General features: G+C 40.9%; 1 protein-coding gene and 1 long non-coding RNA gene across 5 annotated transcripts in view; one reads left to right on the forward strand and one right to left on the reverse strand.

The window, feature by feature from the left end:
* Positions 1–1,825: 1,825 nt before the first annotated feature.
* Positions 1,826–18,053, reverse strand: part of LOC120791028 (ankyrin repeat domain-containing protein 13C) — an 88,087-nt gene continuing 71,859 nt past the window's right edge. For 2 of the 4 annotated variants that reach the window (XM_040129128.1, XM_040129125.1), the window contains exons 4-14: positions 15,481–15,566; positions 13,867–13,912; positions 12,689–12,755; positions 11,208–11,352; positions 10,009–10,140; positions 9,001–9,162; positions 7,042–7,092; positions 4,247–4,326; positions 3,524–3,622; positions 3,106–3,206; positions 1,826–2,875 (exon numbers count right to left, since the gene is read on the reverse strand). In XM_040129128.1, the coding sequence (XP_039985062.1) occupies positions 2,745–2,875; positions 3,106–3,206; positions 3,524–3,622; positions 4,247–4,326; positions 7,042–7,092; positions 9,001–9,162; positions 10,009–10,140; positions 11,208–11,352; positions 12,689–12,755; positions 13,867–13,912; positions 15,481–15,566 (1,100 nt within the window). In that variant the 3' untranslated portion in view covers positions 1,826–2,744. Of the gene's footprint in view, positions 2,876–3,105; positions 3,207–3,521; positions 3,623–4,246; positions 4,327–5,067; positions 5,165–7,041; positions 7,093–9,000; positions 9,163–10,008; positions 10,141–11,207; positions 11,353–12,688; positions 12,756–13,866; positions 13,913–15,480; positions 15,567–18,053 lie in introns of those variants that run through there. The other 2 variants (XM_040129126.1, XM_040129127.1) reach the window with 2 other exon arrangements.
* On the forward strand, positions 15,054–16,789 carry LOC120791030. The gene is made up of 2 exons (XR_005707596.1): positions 15,054–15,376; positions 15,490–16,789. It is a non-coding gene; the product is annotated as an uncharacterized LOC120791030 (long non-coding RNA).

An 18,053-nucleotide genomic window follows, 5' to 3' on the forward strand; every position in this document is an offset into this window, starting at 1 on the left:
TGGTCTGATAATATTTTGATAAACTTAAGTGACATTTCAATAACTATTATACCTGTAGTAAGCCTTGGTTAAAGAGAGAAATTCTATTTTATTGGAAAGAATTTAATTTCAAGAAAATCTTCAAACATTTCAGTAGCAAAGATTATCCCCTTTCAGTCAAGTTTTCTTTTTATATATCTATATCTTTAGAGATAGATATACACACACACATATACACAGATTATTGATGGCAATGTTACTTGTGTTCCAGTGGAAAAATTCTGAATGCAAGATCATTTCCTTATAAATCCTGTAGATGGAACTTTGAAAGCTTTACTGGCAATTGGGAAATACTGTAATCGAATTCCTTCCAGAAACTGTAAACCACCTAGTGTTTTAGCTGTAGCTTCATAATTAACAGACAGATATGGGAATGTTTGTCAGTCAGTTATCAATCTTCTCATAACGCTAAAGGGAATACGCATATCTCCCAAAATGTCAAAATTCATTCAGGTAAAAAGCTTTCAACAATTATGGGTGTGAAAAAACATGGAGTCCAAATTTAGTTAGATATGTTGAAATTTTATTTTAGTACATTTTATATGAAAATAGTGTTGCAGACTTATACAACAGTTTTTGCTGTACAATGGACATGTAGATAGATGAATAATTTCCTAAAGAAAACGTAGAATTCAAGCAGCTGAAGTCAGGAAGGAGCATAAAGTCAGTGTCAGTGAGGGGACACACTTCCATTAGTTTCACTAGCTGGAACTGAAGAATGCAATGTTAAAAATTTAAACGTACTGTATTTGGTTATAACGATACTGAATGTGGCTATAAATACGCATGTTCTATTAATGTGGAAGCTGAACACTTTCAGCCACCAGAACATGTTTGTCCAGACTTGAGGGGCAGCCAATGAGCAGGCGTAGTATCCTCAAAAACACTTGTGTGTTTCAATGTCAGTAAGAGCTGATGAATCATAGCAACAGCTGTAAAGGCTCTTTGAACCTCTCCAGCCTCCATTTAATGCCTCCTGGCCTTTTACAGAATTACTTTCCCTAAGAACTTTGGTGCCTTGTGCTTTTTTCACATGGTGGAAATGATTGTTGGTTCCACACATCTGAAGGAGGTTTGTAAAGTTTATCAGATAGAGTGGGATGAAGGGGGGGAAAAAAATGACAGGAGAATAAAAAGATTATTTGTTTCTTTAAAACAACACAAGTATGTACAAAAATAGCAACTGCCACCATGTTTACAAACCAAATGACCGAATGAACTCACGTGACGCTACATAAAAATTTTCCACAACTCTTCCTCTTGTAGAGGACATCTTAAAACTCATCGGCACAAATAATAAGCAAATGTAAGATAAAAGACAAAAGCAGTAAGTCGTAAAACATGTATTTACATACTGTGCAGGGGAAAAGCCTGGTTCTTGTTATGTGTAAAAATTGGCATAAATGTTGCAGTCCCTCATTCCCTAGAATCTAGTTTCTGTACAATCTTCTGTTAGCAGGATTGTACAGTTTGTTACATAGTTTACAAATGTGAAGTAAGAAACAAAAGGCTTGGCCGTCAAAACTTACGCTCGCTGCCACTCAAACAAACACAGAGCAAAACTTCGTGGTACCATAAAAATCTGCAGCGTTTTCTAGCGTTGCTGTGAAGAAAACTATTATAATTGAAATGAAGTAAGGGTTGAGTATCACAAAATATGTGTTTATGAACTCAGCTGAATGTAGAGTCGCTGTAGTGGATCTAAATAGTGCCAAAAAGTTCAGTGATGCTACTCTATGCCCATGAAAATCATCGTTTTTACACACACACACACACACACACACACACACACACACACACACACACACACACACACACACACACACACACACACACACACACACACACACACACAATTTTATAATGTGCAGAGTTAAAGTGGAATTCTACAAAAAACTGATTTTTAGTTTTTTAACCTACAAAAAGTAACAGCTTAACATTTTCCAAAACTGACTTTTCAGTTTTGTGAATTTTAAGTGACATTTGAACAATGTTTATTAAACCTTTCAGGAACATTTCTAAATCTGATAATGTTCAAGAGGTGAGTGTAGAAAAGCTGGGATTTTATTCCCCTGTACACCTGTCTACGAGTTGTGCATTAGATTATAGACAGTTTTATGTCTTATTGACCTTATATCAAAATACTTAAATGACTTTGCACCTTGAATTTAAAAAAAAAAAAAAAGTCTACTTAAGTAGGAAAAGAACCTAAAAACTTATTTTTAGTGGAATTCCTCCCCAACATCTCACACAGTAGTATCAGTGCTTTACTACAGGTCAGTTAAACACAGTCCCTTTAAAAACATTACTTACATACTTAAATACATGGCATCAACTGAACTGGTTCTCTTTCATGTCTTCTACCTACACCCCGTATTCAGAAAACTCACCTGCTCGGCTGTCTTTCATTTTAACTTCAATGCCCTTTTACTGAGGAGACAGTCACACTCATCAGATATCGATGTCTCTGCCACGTTGGGCCTCCATCAGGGTTGACGATGCCAGTTTTGTCATGTTTCTCAAACGCTGCTCGTCCTGTTGCCGTCTGTGCTCAGATTCTGGATGGGCGATGGAATCCGTAAATTGTCGAGGAGCGGTTACCGTTTATTTTTTCCCCTCAGTTTTTCCTTTTGATTTTTAAAAAGTATGTTTTGTGGCATAATTTTGCCCTGTTGTACATTGATTTCCTGTTCCAGCTTGAGAGGTTAAAGATCGGGGAAGCGACTAGGGTCTTCTTTATATTCGTTGGGAATGGTAAAAATGGACTCATCAAACTCGTCGTAGCGAAACTCCTGAAACGTCACTGTGGCTGTGATCGTAGGAAAGACCGGGATGTCTGCAGGGAGGCATGAGCAGATTACAAATTATACCAATGACATCTCACAGGCCTACTTTTTTTATTTTTTTTTTATTTTTTATAACATTTACACTGTTTGTGGAAAAATTATCAAAGGGGGGGGGATCCCTTTCAATTACCACGTCATTTAGTTTACTCTTCCTTTATCTATTTAATCAAACTAATAAGCATGCCGATGGTGTACGCTTAACTGCGTAACATCTGCTTACCAAGTTTGACAGGAAAGCCGGGGGGGAGCTTCATCTGCACAAACTCCCTGAGTTTATTAAAGTGCTTGAAGGGTGCAATCACCTCCAGAACATTCAGTAACCTGAGGGAGGACAAAACAAACATGGTTTCAGAAAAATCAATCAACAAACAAACTTTTGGCCGAAATCCAGACAAATATAGAGCAAATTTTACTGGTTATAAATCATTACTTCTTAGATTTTGGCATATTCTCTTAGTTTGGGTACTTTTATTTCAATATTTTTTTCATTGATTTCCACAACAGTATTACTTCATTGGCTACTCCTATCAAAACAATTTGATCAGCTACCTGTCAAGAGAAAATAAATTAGGCGCTGCCTGTATTTGCTGCCTGCTTTTTAATAACCGCCTGGATGCCACGTTAAAGAGAAGACTCACGATTCAATGCCCAGAGGGAAGTCTTGACTCATGGCTATTGTGGCTTTGAAGTTTTTCTTGCTCTCTTTGCAGACCAGCTCTCTTCCTAGATGAGGTGCTCTGAGGGGAGACAGAAACAACAACCTGTCAGAATATTATCTCATGATGAAGCTGAGCTCACAGAGGAAGAGCTGAACAGACGCTACTGTTACACTGCAGTAGTTGTTAGTAGAATTTTATTTTTTTCTATATCTATATCTATATATCTATATAATCTATATAATCTATATAATCTATATATATACAAACACACACAATGGATGAGTGTAATTCACTCTGCTCTCTATCATTCATGATCTTCCCCCTGAACAGTGACTAACATGACCTTTATCAGTTAAAGGAAAAATCAGCCCTGAAAAGTGCAGTTAAATGTTCTGTGATCAGGAAAACTCAGACGTCTGCATGTGAGGATTTATGTAAAATCTATTACACAAAGAAATAGTGATGTGTATGGAAATTACACAAATTACACCCCAATTATATCATTTGCTATAAAATTTGATTAAGTTTAAGTCTATATTTCTGTTCTTTTAAAACAGGAAAATAACACAAAAGTCATCAGAAGTTTAGTTCCTTCATTCACAACTGTATCTATGACGTACAGTAACATTACGTCCTCTTAATGCTCCGGTTTGCTCTGTAAAAGTCTAGAAAGTGAAGTCTTCCATCTGTTTCGACACATACTTTCCATTGTCAGCAGTGATGTATTCTTCCCAGGATATAGTGTTGGGTGATGGGGGAGTTAGAGATTGCCTCCTCGCCGGCTGAAGCCCAGAGAGAAAAAAATAAATAAAACATGTTAATGTCAGATGTCACTCTAAACCACTGCAGGGTACACAGGGAAAAGACAGGTTCAAAGCTACACCAACAACGGACAAAACAAAACAGTATTTGATTAAAGAGGAGTCTAACATTAGGCTCAACCTCTGTGTTCTTGAAATGATAATTTGTAAAAAATCTGTGAGCTGCCAACTTCTGACCAGCTACAAATCAAAGTGGGATCTCTTTACTATTATTTTAACACTTGTTTTCTATCAGCCTTTCTCAAGTTATTCCCACAGAGCAATGACATGCACAGCACAGGCCACTAGAGGGACCCGATGAATCACTAAACCCACAGTAACTGCAGTTTGGCCCTTTTAGCCTCACACACACACACACACACACACACACACACACACACACACACACACACACACACACACACACACACACACACAGTATAGCACCACTAAACATCTGCAAAGACAAATACCTAACATGTGATTCCATTCAAAGTGGACTCTAATCTAGTTTTGTACATCTTGTCCTTAGTTTCTGAACAGCAGTGTTTTTGCTCTTAATCTTTTGCGCATTCATACTTCCCAGGCTGACCTTGGACAAGTGTTAAATACAACAATAAGAAGTAAAAGCAGTAAAATACGTCACCTCAGGCCACATACTGTTTCAGTGTACAGCTCAAGAGGAATGTTTGCTTTCCCTATGTATTTTCTCTTACTGTTTACCTTCTTTTTTTCTGTTTACTTTCGATGCTGCCTCAAGACAAACAAGTTGCAGCTCGTAGCCTGTTGTACACACTAACAAGACATCTACATCTGTGGCCTGGAGGAAAAACACCCGGGGGATGGAGGACAGACAGACAGAGCATGTACAATACAAACGGTCAATCCAGCGATGTAACAATACAGCTTCAAGAATCAGTGTTTACCATCATGGACAAATGTACAATATAAATCTCAAAGATACAGTTCACAACAGAAGATGTGTAAATTACGATACTGAAAGATACATAATGAATAATAACTAAAAGCGGGATTGGCTTAACCTACCCTCACTACACATTTGCTTTTACGTGACCAAAATACTTGTTTAATCGTCACTCATTACCTGAATTACCTGAATAAAATTCAGTGTGCTTCATAATGCTGTGCAACTTATTTTTTGTTCTGCCTTTGTTCAAATTCACCTGTAGTGCTTCTGGGGTCAATATCACAGATTGTTTTTTCCATTTTTATTCACCATCAGAGACTCTTCCCGCAGCAAAAAAAAAAGCATTAGCGAGAACAAATCTCTCCAAAACAAATCGTATAATCTTAGCTTCCTGAGGAAAAGTGTCTCGTCTCTGCCTCCTTGAATAAACTGTGAGAGTTCTCATTCAATGTCAGTTTATTTTAAAGTCGGACAGTCTGTTCTTGCTGACCCTGAACTGGAACTGGGATGAGCTCCATTCTCTTTCTCCCAAAATTGACTTTCTCCGAAAATGAGCTCGCTGTTCTTGCCAAGGTTCAGGTTAGAAAAACTGGAATCCCACCAGCTGACCTCTCTTTTGTGAGCCGTGGTTAAATAAGGCAACTAGGGCAGAATAATGTGGAAAAACGTGGGGGGTGACGAGACACCTGACTGTGCCAAGAGTCAGCCATATGAGGTGTGAATACAAATGGAGACAGCATCTGAGCTTCCCTTCATTCCCACTGCAGTCATTACAGAAACGTTTTGGTGGGGGTTTTTTTTCCCTGTGGCTTGGTTAAGTGCTCACTCTCACGCTGTGTGTATCAGCTCTGGCTTGTTGTTGTGACGAGGACAGAGTACACACAGGCTGCGGAGGCCCTGATCTGCTGGTATGCTGCGCCCGCCCCTCCATCATTCCATGGCACCAGGGGTTTTAGCCTTCATCCGTGTGATCAATAGTGTCGAGCCCCGTTCGAAAAGCCCCACGCTTCCCTCTGTCCACGGGCACGGAGCTGACCTGCTCTCCGTCGCTGTGGTAAACAAAGCTACGTCACGGCACCTGCTTATTTTCCTCTCACTCACTTCCACAGATCACTTTCCACCAACGTGGAAGGAGAAATTATTTCCACGTCGACACCGAGGCCCACTAACACACCGCTTTTTTACTTTAAACATGAGTAAGCACTGATTCAAACCCGTATATACAGACGGACAAACAACAGAGGACACTGTGATGAGACAAAGCCCCGCACAGAACAAGGGGGAGTCAACAAAAAACAAGCGAAACAAGCGAGCAGTTAAAAGGCATCTATTGAGTGTTGAGAGGCTTTGTCTTCACTGTGTGACTGGCTTTATGCTCAGTGTTTAGACAAGGGCTTGCTAAGCAAACTCTGGAACATACTGTAGTGAGGGGACGGTGGGTGGGAGAGTCGTCCCTGTGAACATGGTGCTGCTTTTTAGCTTTCACCACTAGGTGGCAGTGCTGGGACTCATTTCCATGCAAAGTGTGTGAGGAGGGGAGTAAACCTGTCTCATAACAAAAGTGACTGGAGCAGCTTTTCATGTCGGGAACAAATAAAACATCAAAGAAAACAACAGCGGGGAGTCAGACAGGAATTTTTCAATAAACCATGCAAAGTTGATTGACAAAGTCTGGCAGGAAGCCCATGCTGTTTCTACAGGATTTATCTTTGTGAAGATACAGCAGGGAAGTAGTGTGAGGTTTATTTTTTCTGAGACTTATGTCCTACCCCAAGGTTCCAGCGGGACAGGACAGTTTCGGGACTGGACTGGTGGTTACGCTGCAGGAGGTATAAGTAAACAGGATGTTTATCGAAAGAGCAGATTGTGCTCCAACCGGTTTCTCATTTTTGCTATAAAGTTGTAACATTAAATATGCACCTTTGCTCTAAGGGTACAGCTACACTCTACTGGCCATCCTTTTTTTCTGTTTTATCCTGAGAAAACCTCCAAGACTCAAAGGTTCATGCCTGTAAAGATCTGTCACAGTTATTGCCCAACAGAAGGCAATGACAGCAGTGCAAGTTTAACCAGGTTTTTCTCACTCGCTATGCAACTTCATCAAGGAATGAGAACCTGTAAGAAAATAAAGGCGGGTATATGGAGACAAGGTACGCTGCAATAATGGCATCAAAAACTCACATATCTCAAACAGAGATATTAGTCAAAAGTACTTTTAAGTGCTGGTAGGCACCTCCAGGGGACCAAGAATCTTCTGAGAAACCTAAACCCGAATTTCAACCGGTGGAACCCAGAACTATATTTAGTTCCTGTATGATAGCTTCAGGTTTAGAAAGCCCTTAGTGCTTTCTGTGGGTTTGGGAACTACTGGGATGAAGTTTTGCTTGTCGGAGACCCCATGGCAACTTCAATTTGTGCACCACTGCATTCATAAAACAAGGAAGTACTAGAAGCCACTGGTATTATTATTAGGTTGAAAGATGGACATTTACTCTTATTTATCAGCGTTAAAAACAAAGTTAAGCTTTTAAGCTAGCAATGAATAAGAGCGGGAGCAGTGGTAGAGAGAACAAGCGATTGAGATAAATCAAACTCTATTTTCAGATTGTTTAATAGTGGTTACATTCTAAAACAGAAAAAAATGACCATTAAACTGTCACTGTGGTATTATGAAATTTCAGTCTCCGTTTACTTCTCCGTGTGTCTCCTATTCATTTATTCATTACACCCAACTCAGACATCAGTCACAACAGTAAATGAAAAGAACAGGATGACTCTGATGTTTATTCAGTTTGTAAATTCAGTTTTATCTGTCATCGTCCTAACTTACGCAAACTTCACAGTTGTTCAGATGCGGCGGGAACGCAAACAGGAACGCACAAAAGAGACTTTTAGTTCCCGAATTTAGCTCCGCTCGTTCCGTATTTGTCGAAAAGGTCAAACTTCAATAAATAAGTCAGATCAGAAATCCTTAGTTCTACAGTGTCCTGATCAGTTTGTTTGTTTTCGTGGGCGGATGCTTCCTCCTAGTATGTAAAGTCAGCTCAATAACAGCACTATGGGAGAGGAGTTGTCCAACCACGTTGGACATCAAAAGTGTTTGTACCTGTTTCGAACTGTCACATTAGAAGGCAGAGTAAAAAGCCAGCCATGATAGAGAGCGGGAGAGACACAATATTGTGGAAAATTAGGTTATTTACATGAAAAGTGAGAAAATTAGTTGCGTAAGAAATGGAAAAAAAAGAGAGCTGAGAGACGTTCAATCCTTGGCTCCTCTCTCACCTCTGCACAGCTCGACAATCACCGAGTGAGGTCGGTGTGAAGGTCTGATTGTTGGTTTTGGAAAGCTTACAGAAAGGGTTGCAAAGAAAACCCCTGTATCCGATGCTGGAAAGGCTTGGGGGGGACGGGTTTTTTGAAGCTGTACGATTATCCAACAAGCAGTTTCGGAGAGAGTATAAAGCCTGCTTGAGGATTCAGTGTAATTTTTTAAAGGAAGGTAAGATGGGTTCTTGTATCATTTTATGTCATATAATCAATGTGCAGGTTTAAAGCACCAATCTAAATTAGATGTCAGGCTCAATGGGCCCTAATAACCTGCAGCAACACACCAACTGTTGACTGAGGCTGTAATCATGACTCTCTGATGGAATACCCATCTCTCTGCGTACTCCATCACCCTGCTGAGATGACAGGGGACAATCAGCCAGATTCGGTGCCCGACTCACCTCAAAGTTCTGCTCTATGAGGTTTCCTCCTTTACTCAGGCTCTCCATGATGGCTTTGTTCCTCAAGATGTCCTCCTCGCTCAGATGCTCCCGCCTCTTCCTGGACTCAAGGACCAGGCCGTTCACGGAGTAGAAATCTGCCAGGAAGTTTCCCACGCGCTCCTGGAGATAGGAGAAACAGTTCCCCCGCTGAGTCACCAAATTTACATTTATAAACACATGTGAAAAGGACAAAGGAGAGAAAGGACAGAAAGCAACACCCATGTAACTTATTCACGGCCCGCACACACACTTCTACCCTATCTGTGTTGTTGTTACCCCTGAGCCTATCACCTGTGGTTCCTTCCTGGGGTTATCACTGCTGCTCCTCAGATTAATTTACTGTCTTTTCCTGCCTGGTGTGGATGATGTAGCACAGGAATTGTGAACAGGAAAGTGGAAGGAGTCGACAGCACTGACAAGCAGAGCTGTAGTTTCTAAACAATAGTAGTACTTTGGCAGAAGAAGACTGACAGAGGGGTGAAATAGCAAGAAAACACAGAGAACCAACATTAACACGTCCAGCAAGTAAAAGATAATGGTGAAAGAGTTTATTTTCCATAAATAATTCAGAGCGCTTTTATGACCTTAAAACATTCTATCACTCTTGGTTTTTCAGGTCAGAGAAGTTGTACAGGGGTCAGTGCTCTGGTTCACTCTTGAGAAAACCAGCTGAAAAAGCATCATATATTGCAACTGATGTTATGTTACAGCCAAAGTGTACAATATATGCTGATATATGGTATATCTGTGTAATGATCCCCTGTTTGTTGCTTTCCTTCTATTTCCTGTTTTTACCAAAGAATTAATGAAATTCCCAACCTGCTGTCTGGGACAAGCTCCAAAAAACATTCCACAAATTCCACGACCGGCTGGAACACTACGACCCAGAGCCGTGTTTAGAAAAACTGCGGTGGCGGGAATAATAATATCATGATAACAACATCGACTGCAACAACTGACACCGACCGTCTTGTCTTCTCTGAACAGCCAGCCAGTCTGTGCCCTGGAGAAAGTGATGGACTTGGTGGAGAGTGTGGCAGAGTAAACATCGCTGCTCATCAGGATGTCCACTTCCTCCTCTGTCTCCATCTCCGACTCCTGGAAATTACAGGACATAGGTATCAACAAAGGAATGGACACTCAATATAAGATGTAAGGAAGGAAAGAGGAATGCTAACAATGATAACAAGCCATTAGAACAGGCTGGAGAGCAAGCTCAACTTGCTTATCAAATGAGTGCTAACAGAGGGCGTACCAGTGATTTCACTATTTTTATCACAGTCATTTTTCCAGCTAACTATATTTTTAAAGTCGAGCATCCACAGTTGAGTATGTGAGCTTACCAGCCTGTGGCATTTATGTGGCACTGATTTTCCACCATGTGAGGTGGAAAATCATGATAACAAACCCAGACTACCAGTTATGTTTTCCAGCTGGTGGTGGGAACAAATCTATTTTATATCTGTTGATCCGTCCAATCAAGATATCTCGAAAACCTACTGGCTTCATCACACTGAAATATTCTATAGGTATTCAGGGTCCACAGAAGCGGGCTGCAAATATTTGTGACATCTGACCTTTTCTTTAGCCCTACCCAGAGGACAAATTTTTCACTTGTGCACATAAAAATAGCATAATAAGTGGGAACATTGCCGTATCGTTTACAGACAACATTCATGCTCACCAGGGGATTGGCCTTTTTGATTTAACGTCCTTTACTAGCATCACTATCTGAACAAACCTTTACATTTTTAGCCCCACAACAGATAAACTACAAGGACAGTAACGGGGTAGCACTAAAACAATTAACAGTTAGTCGATTTAAGGAAAATTCATCTGCAAATAGTTTTAAAATTGTTTGTGTTATTTTTTAAACATTTGCTGCTTCCAATTTCTCAACTGTGAGGATTTGCTGCTTTTCTTTGTCTTGTGACAGCGAGACTGTTAGCTGGACAAAACAAGATATTTGAATATGGCTCTGACAAAATATGAAGCCATTTTTCACTGTTTTCTCATATTTTGCAGACCAAACTAGAAAGAAATGGGCACTGAAAATGATTGTCAGCTGCAGCCCTGAATGTGGGTTGTAATGAACACTGCAGCTTTCAGGGGCCATAAGTGAGGCTTTAGTCTTTCAGTGTTATATCTGTATGTGTCTCACACACCTCATGGTGTATTCGCTGGTAGACTTTCTGTTCGTTGTCCAGCACAACAAAAGACTCCGAAGGGATGGCATTGCCGTTGAAGATGAAGCTGAGGTCACCGCGCTGGCACTTCATGTCCGTGAAGTCTATCAGGGTAGTGTCCAATCTATACACACACACACACACACCCAGGTGCACGTGCATAACGGAGATTAAATTGGGTTTAGTGTAGGGAACTTTAGATAAGTGAAAGAAAGGAGAAGGAAACAGGATGACAGCAAAAGAGCTGGACTGAGTTTAGTTTTTGCCACATTCAAGCCACCAGCAAACACTGTCAAAAAACTGTAAGCTAAAGGAAAACAGTGACGGATGTTACACCTTTGCTCTTAAAGTGGAGAGGCAATGCGTATGGTAATCGTCGCCACAAGAGACCAACAATCCATTTCGAGAATCCTTTTTTTTAACTTTGTCGAAGTGGGTAGTCCTGGAATGAAGCATGGCAGCAAAAAGAAGAATGGATCAGCTTGTGAAGACCAGGAACAAAGGGGTAGGTGCTATGGGTAAGTATGACAGGCCTGGCACACTGTGGCACTAGAATGTAAATGAACTTTTTCTGACAGTTTTTTTCTTTCACTCTCTTGCTCGCTCTCTCTTCTTCCAACTCCAGGATAATAAGAGGGCATTTTGAATACCAAATTAGACAGCCAGGCGCAGTTTCAAAGAATAATGACAAGCTCCACATCAAGGCTATCTCACACACGAACAGCACGCAGTCACAAACACCCACCTTTAAGAACTGAATTCATTCTTCAAATAGATTTACTTGATATGTTATGAAACCCAAATATAAAAGCATTTGGGTTTGCGTTTCTGTCAAACATGTAACCCTGTAACACTCTTACTACACTATTAATGTGCGTGCATACGCCATAGCTGTGGCCATGAAACACGGCAGCATAGATTCCTGCTGCAGATTCGTTGTAGTCCGTGTGTCAGCCTGCATCAGAGTGTGACGAATTTCTGCCCACGCCCTTTGTAAGTGAGCTCGCCAGCACCTTAGATTCTACGGTAACTCTCCATCTATGGAGCTCTGATTTAAATTGCAACACAAAAGTGAAAGATCTGTGCAGAGGCATCGCCGTTCAGCTTCCTCATACAGCCAGGAACTGATTTCACACTCTAGTTAACTAAACTATCGTTGAGGAGAGAAAATGGGAGGTAGAGGGAGAAGAAAGAGGAGGAAGAGATGTTGTGTTGTGTGCAGCACAAGATGACAGTTAAATTAGTAAGCTTTAACAGCAACTAAGTGCCTCGATATAAGGATTTTTAATCGAGGAATTACTTTTATAATTGATGTGGTTTCCATAAGATAGTCGTTGTGTACTTTGACATTAATCCACAAAATATAATTTCGTTACAAGGCAGCTGTAGAACCGGCTTTCCTTTGTCTTTAATCACCACATATTTTACATAAATGCATTACATTTGTTGACGGGACTTGCCTGATGTTAATGCCCTGCTTGTAGATCTTACACGCATCTGAAGGCAGGATTCTGGAGAGCAAAGGCACTGCAACATGAAAAGATACAGTAAGGACATGTAACACATCTTGGAAGTGTCTAAATTTAGAAACCTCGCTCAATAATGAAGACAACCATCCACCTCAATGCTCCAGTAGCATATAGCGCTGTAGACTAGAGGGCCATATAACGTGTAGTTCTGTCGCTAAATACTTAATAATTCACAGCCTTCACCAGGTTAAGTTACTGTAGGCAAGAGACTTCCTTTGCTGTTCCATCATTGCACAAAACACAAGAGGGATTTTTAGCAATCCAGAATAATAACTGCACTGGGGGGAGAAAAAAAAAGGAAAAAAAAAAAAAAGCTGTTACAAAAAACCAAGTGGCTCCTCCAACCCAGCAGAGCACCACATGTAGTCTAAACGGGCCTGAAGGGCACCAAGCCAGAAATCCCTCTGACGTGAGCACAGATCAATGGTTTAAACCAAATTCTTTTCTGAGCACATACGTAAATCTGTAGCTCTCTGACCTACAAATATCATTTCTAGTTGTCCGTCACTATATCAAAGCCTTTACTTTCTTATCAAATTTCCCCATTATAAACACACTGTTATGCAACAAAAGTACATTTAGTTACTGTCATGCGTCCATTACATAATCTTTTTTACCTTGTCAATAATTCACAATGACACAGTGAGTACACAGAATGCAGTCCTGGCTCACACTTTGGGGCCAGACTTGTGCAGACTAAGAGAATGCTACTACATCAGTACCAGCAGATACAGATTTAATCTACCGTCACAAAATATCCTTAATTTGTATTATTTGTGAGGCCCTGCATTGTTTAAAAATGTGTGTACATTCAGCACAGGTGGAGAACAAATTCCGCTTCTGGTGTTGGCACATGTCACTGACATACTCATAAATGGAGGAACATCCACATTAGAGGATGGTATGTCAGTTCATTTCCAGCAGGAGGAGTAACTTGACTCCAGCAGTGGAGATCCCTCATAGCACAAGGGATGGTGTGTTTGGTGTTTCAGTCTACACCCTAACTGAGGACACATGGTTATTTTCCAGAGTGGATGATGTTTATAAAACTAAGATATTTTCTGTCAACCTTAATATCACGAGACAGCAGAAGGTGCAACTTGACTCACCCCAACTTTGGAAGTCCCAATGAAGCTCCAAGTAAAAGTCACCAAGCTGAAAATGAAGATAGAGAAAACTCATCCACAAGTAAAACTATATGGGTGGAAAAGAAAATACAAATTCATGCTTAAAATGCTGTATACCTAAAGGATAAGTCTGGTGATATTTTCGATTTTTCTTATTGTCAACAAGCACCCATGAAAGACCAAACAGGAGTAAATAGAGTGTTCGTTGGGGACTATTTTTAGCTGCGTAATAATCTACATTTGCTGCCCTAGTGAGTATTTACAGCACCAGGATGGCGTATGTGGAAATGTCTCAAAATAATCAGTGCCCATGTTCATGGTAATGAGGGAACATGCCAACCACTGCAACAGTGTGGTTCACTGATGTTAGGCGCATCAAGTCATTGCTGCTTTTGGACTTTTGATGGGATTTACTGACAATAAGAAAAATACAGAATATTTCCAGTCTTATCCTTTTAATAGCAGCAAAAGGTGCTCTTTGGATTGGACTAAGTAATTATTGTTTTTATGTGTATGCAACAACAACAGAGTAACTAGTCCCATTTTACAAACAATAAAAAAAGACACCTTTGCAGAATAGGAATCAAAATGCTGTATCAAAGCCTTTTAGTTTGACAGGCCTGAGTAAACATTAGCCTCTTCGTCTGTCCATGACAAATCATGCCTGACTCAGTACATCCTGATTATCCTCTGAAGTATGAGGCTGGGATGTACTGATCTCTTCACCACTACTGATGGTCTCAATCATCCTTCACTGATGACGTCAGGCTGCCAAGGGGATCATCAGTTCCCAGAGGTTTATTATCTCTGAGAGACGATGACGCAGAAAAATCATCCCTGGCATCTCTGCCTCATCATCCGGGAAGGCTCACATCATGTCACATCAAACACAGGCTCAGCTGACTCTCAAGCAACTTGTAAAGACGTCAAAGTCTGACGTTTACACTAAGCCTGAAGGTGAAAAGCCACTGAAACAGGCCTGTGATATGACTTCTTTCAACACAGTAAAATAAAAACACACATGGACTTAGATAGTTTGCAGCTTTCGGTCTTGTATTTCCCCATCTGTTTACTTTCTTCCTGACTCTCTTGTGGGCGTGGCGTTGCAGCACAGCTGACCTACAAAAGCACTGTGAGGCTTCATTTAGCCTTAAAAACCACGTCTCTAACTCTGACTAGTTGATAATGCGAGTGTGCGTCCCTCCTGGCTCTGCTTCGTTTTGATGACAGTAATTAGTGAATGACAAACTTGACTGAGGTCTGGGATGGACGTTCGTGTATTTGTGGGTGTGTATTTTGTATATTTAACCTTTTGTGTGTGTATTTGGTTTGACAGGGACACTAAAATAATTATTTCCAGTCAGTCAGTGGTGTTTTTGACTTCTAAGAGGTCGTCCGAGGGGACAGTAAGAGAGAGGAGGTTGGACGAAGAGGAATAAGAGAATAATCAAGAAGAAAATAGACAGGAGCAGAGCAAGAAGGCAGCAGGATGGTATGTAATAAGAGCAAATGGCCAGAAAAAAGGAACAGCATCAAGACATCAGGAGCAGCAGCATCAGAGAGAACATTGCAGACAGCTGAGTAAGAACTACATACCTCTTTCAGGGCTTTCAGCAGCTTGGGCCTCTTGTCCTCTACACTCTCCCTGGACTGTTGCTTCAGCTTCCTCAGCAGTGCTGTGACTGAAGGACACAGAGAAACAAAGACACAAAGAGAGATGAAGAACACAACTGAGACCAAAAGCATCAACAATGAGGAAGCTTTTTGCTGTGTGGCTTAAGAGCTTCATGTGGAAAAAATTATTCAAAAGTGGACTGGATGACAGCATTTGTTCCCTTAACAGAGGACTGTTAATTTTTTCAAATAAACTTTTGTTATGTTGAATCTGATCCCACCAATTAACTTGCTCCAAGTAAAGGATTTAGTCACTATATTCAAAAACTAATTTCTCCACCATGTTTTTGTTGTTTTGGCAAACGACAAGCATCCTTGCCAACCTCTGCAAATATGATAATTGGTTGCCTGAGAAGAAAAAAAAAAGAAAAAAAAACTCTTTTTCCTTTTTCTAAAACACTGAATCTTTCTAAACTTTAAAGACCGCTACACTCTTCAGTAAGGAGCTTTTTTGAGAGCGCCTGCATTGTGAGTGTTTTGAAGACTCTCTTTGATTTTATTTCAATGTAAAGAAGGTGATGGAAGTTTTGATGCACGAACACTTCCAGAGATGGCAGCTGATATTGCTGTACTATCCGTCACCCACCTAAGCAGCTAAAATGTGACTAAAACTAATTTCATATCAAAAAGATCAAAAAAATATTTTCAGGTGCAAAAATTACTGCAGCATTAATCCAGCACTCTACAGGAAAGTAGTTCAGATTTTGCCGCTTCTCTACAACACAGATGGGTCCTCTGAGGGTTAATGTTTAAGTTTGCCACATGCTGCAAGAAATGGAAAGTCTTATGTTTATGAATGTACCATAAGTCACCCCCATTATCGTAAGAACAGTATCTCTATGCAAATCCGGCCAACAATGAGAGCTGCTGATGGCAAAGAGCACACAGTTTACGGTAACAATGGCTTTTGGTTCAGAGGTATGCCAACTTCCTGTGGCCACGTGGGACACTCCCAGCAGCATCCGACCTTTCCCAGTGCACCGCCTGCAGGGATCAAAACGTTCCAGGAAGTTTAAAGGGAACAAGCACGGCAGATATAGAGCTCCCTGCTAATGAGCTGCACCTTTAACCTCCTTAATGACCTTGGGGAGACACTTTCTCACAGGAGACTTTTAACCATGGCGGTTTACATTAACAAGTATTCACAGCTCTTTAGCCCATTGGCTGCAGAAGACTTGTTTTTTAGTGAAAAAAGAAAATGGGGTTAAGGAAAAAAAAAAGAAAAAAAAAAGATCCACACCCAGATATCAAGCATTTATTTAAATATTATTTGCTGTTTCTAAGGGGAGTGGGACCGCAATTTTCTAATTGACATAACTGTGGTGCTTTTATGGAGCCAGGACAACATGAATGCGTCACTTATAAAACTCATGGAAACTAATGAAAAAAGATCATGTTTGGGTTGGGACACGCAGAACGCCCTACATTTTAACAGGACTACTAGCAACATTGGACATCATCATTAGCCTAACTAGCTCCTGTGCTCCTCTATGTCCACATGGTGAGCCAACATACACAAACATGTTGTACATATTGTCTGACCGGTGGTCCCCACGTGGCAGCGCAGAGGTGGCGGAGGGCTCAATGGTAAAACTAGGCCAAATGAGAGCACAGGCTCACACACACGAACACAGGCGAACACACACAAACACACAGAAACACATGAACGACACGCGTGCCAATTGACACAGACACAAATACCCGACGAGGGGTGTCTTTGTGGCCCGGCTGCCTAATAAGTGTGGACAAGCTCTAGATGGGGCTCCTCCTGATCCTCGCTGCCTCTCAGCGGGACAAGGAAAGAAGTACAATCTCACCATCTGCCTACGGATGCCCCAGCCAACACAGGCCGAGAAAGCAATCCTGACTGCTTCAACACTAAACCAAACTGACTCTCCATGCTGGCATTAATTCACCCCGATACTTATTAGGGCACTTTCCTGCCATTAATTAGGTGAGGGAACTCAGTAATCTAACTTCCGCACATTAATGAAAAGAGACAGAGTCAGGGCAATTTTGCACTTACATCGCCACAAGCTGCTTCTCTTTAACAATTAGTTCTTGGATCTATCTGGACAACTGTTGCTGGCTGGTCTCCAAGAACAGTCAATATTGACACAGGTACACCGTGGAGTCGCTGTGTGGTAGAGCAAAGCAGAAAGCCTGCTGCCGACAGGCCTATTGGACTACAGTCAAAGTCCTTATAGGCAAGTCTCTCCACTCGTTGGTCATCTTGGCAAGGCCCCGGGGCAATTATTTCGGGCCAAGGAGACCAGGTCCTTATCTAAATGACGTGGGAGAGAGAGCCATAACTTCACTTTCAGTGGTGACCAGGACATAAAAACTGCACGTATCACATCTAATAAAATCTGTTTAAAAAGTCTGGTGACTTTGCCCGAAAGTAAGGTTTAAAACACCTTTTTTCCCACAGGTTATATCTCTACTTCTCGCTTGCGTCAGTGCAACAACACAATTGGCTTGATATGTGTCCTGTT

This window comes from Xiphias gladius, chromosome 6, assembly GCF_016859285.1.
Source record: "Xiphias gladius isolate SHS-SW01 ecotype Sanya breed wild chromosome 6, ASM1685928v1, whole genome shotgun sequence".
NCBI classification, from domain to species: domain Eukaryota; kingdom Metazoa; phylum Chordata; class Actinopteri; order Istiophoriformes; family Xiphiidae; genus Xiphias; species Xiphias gladius.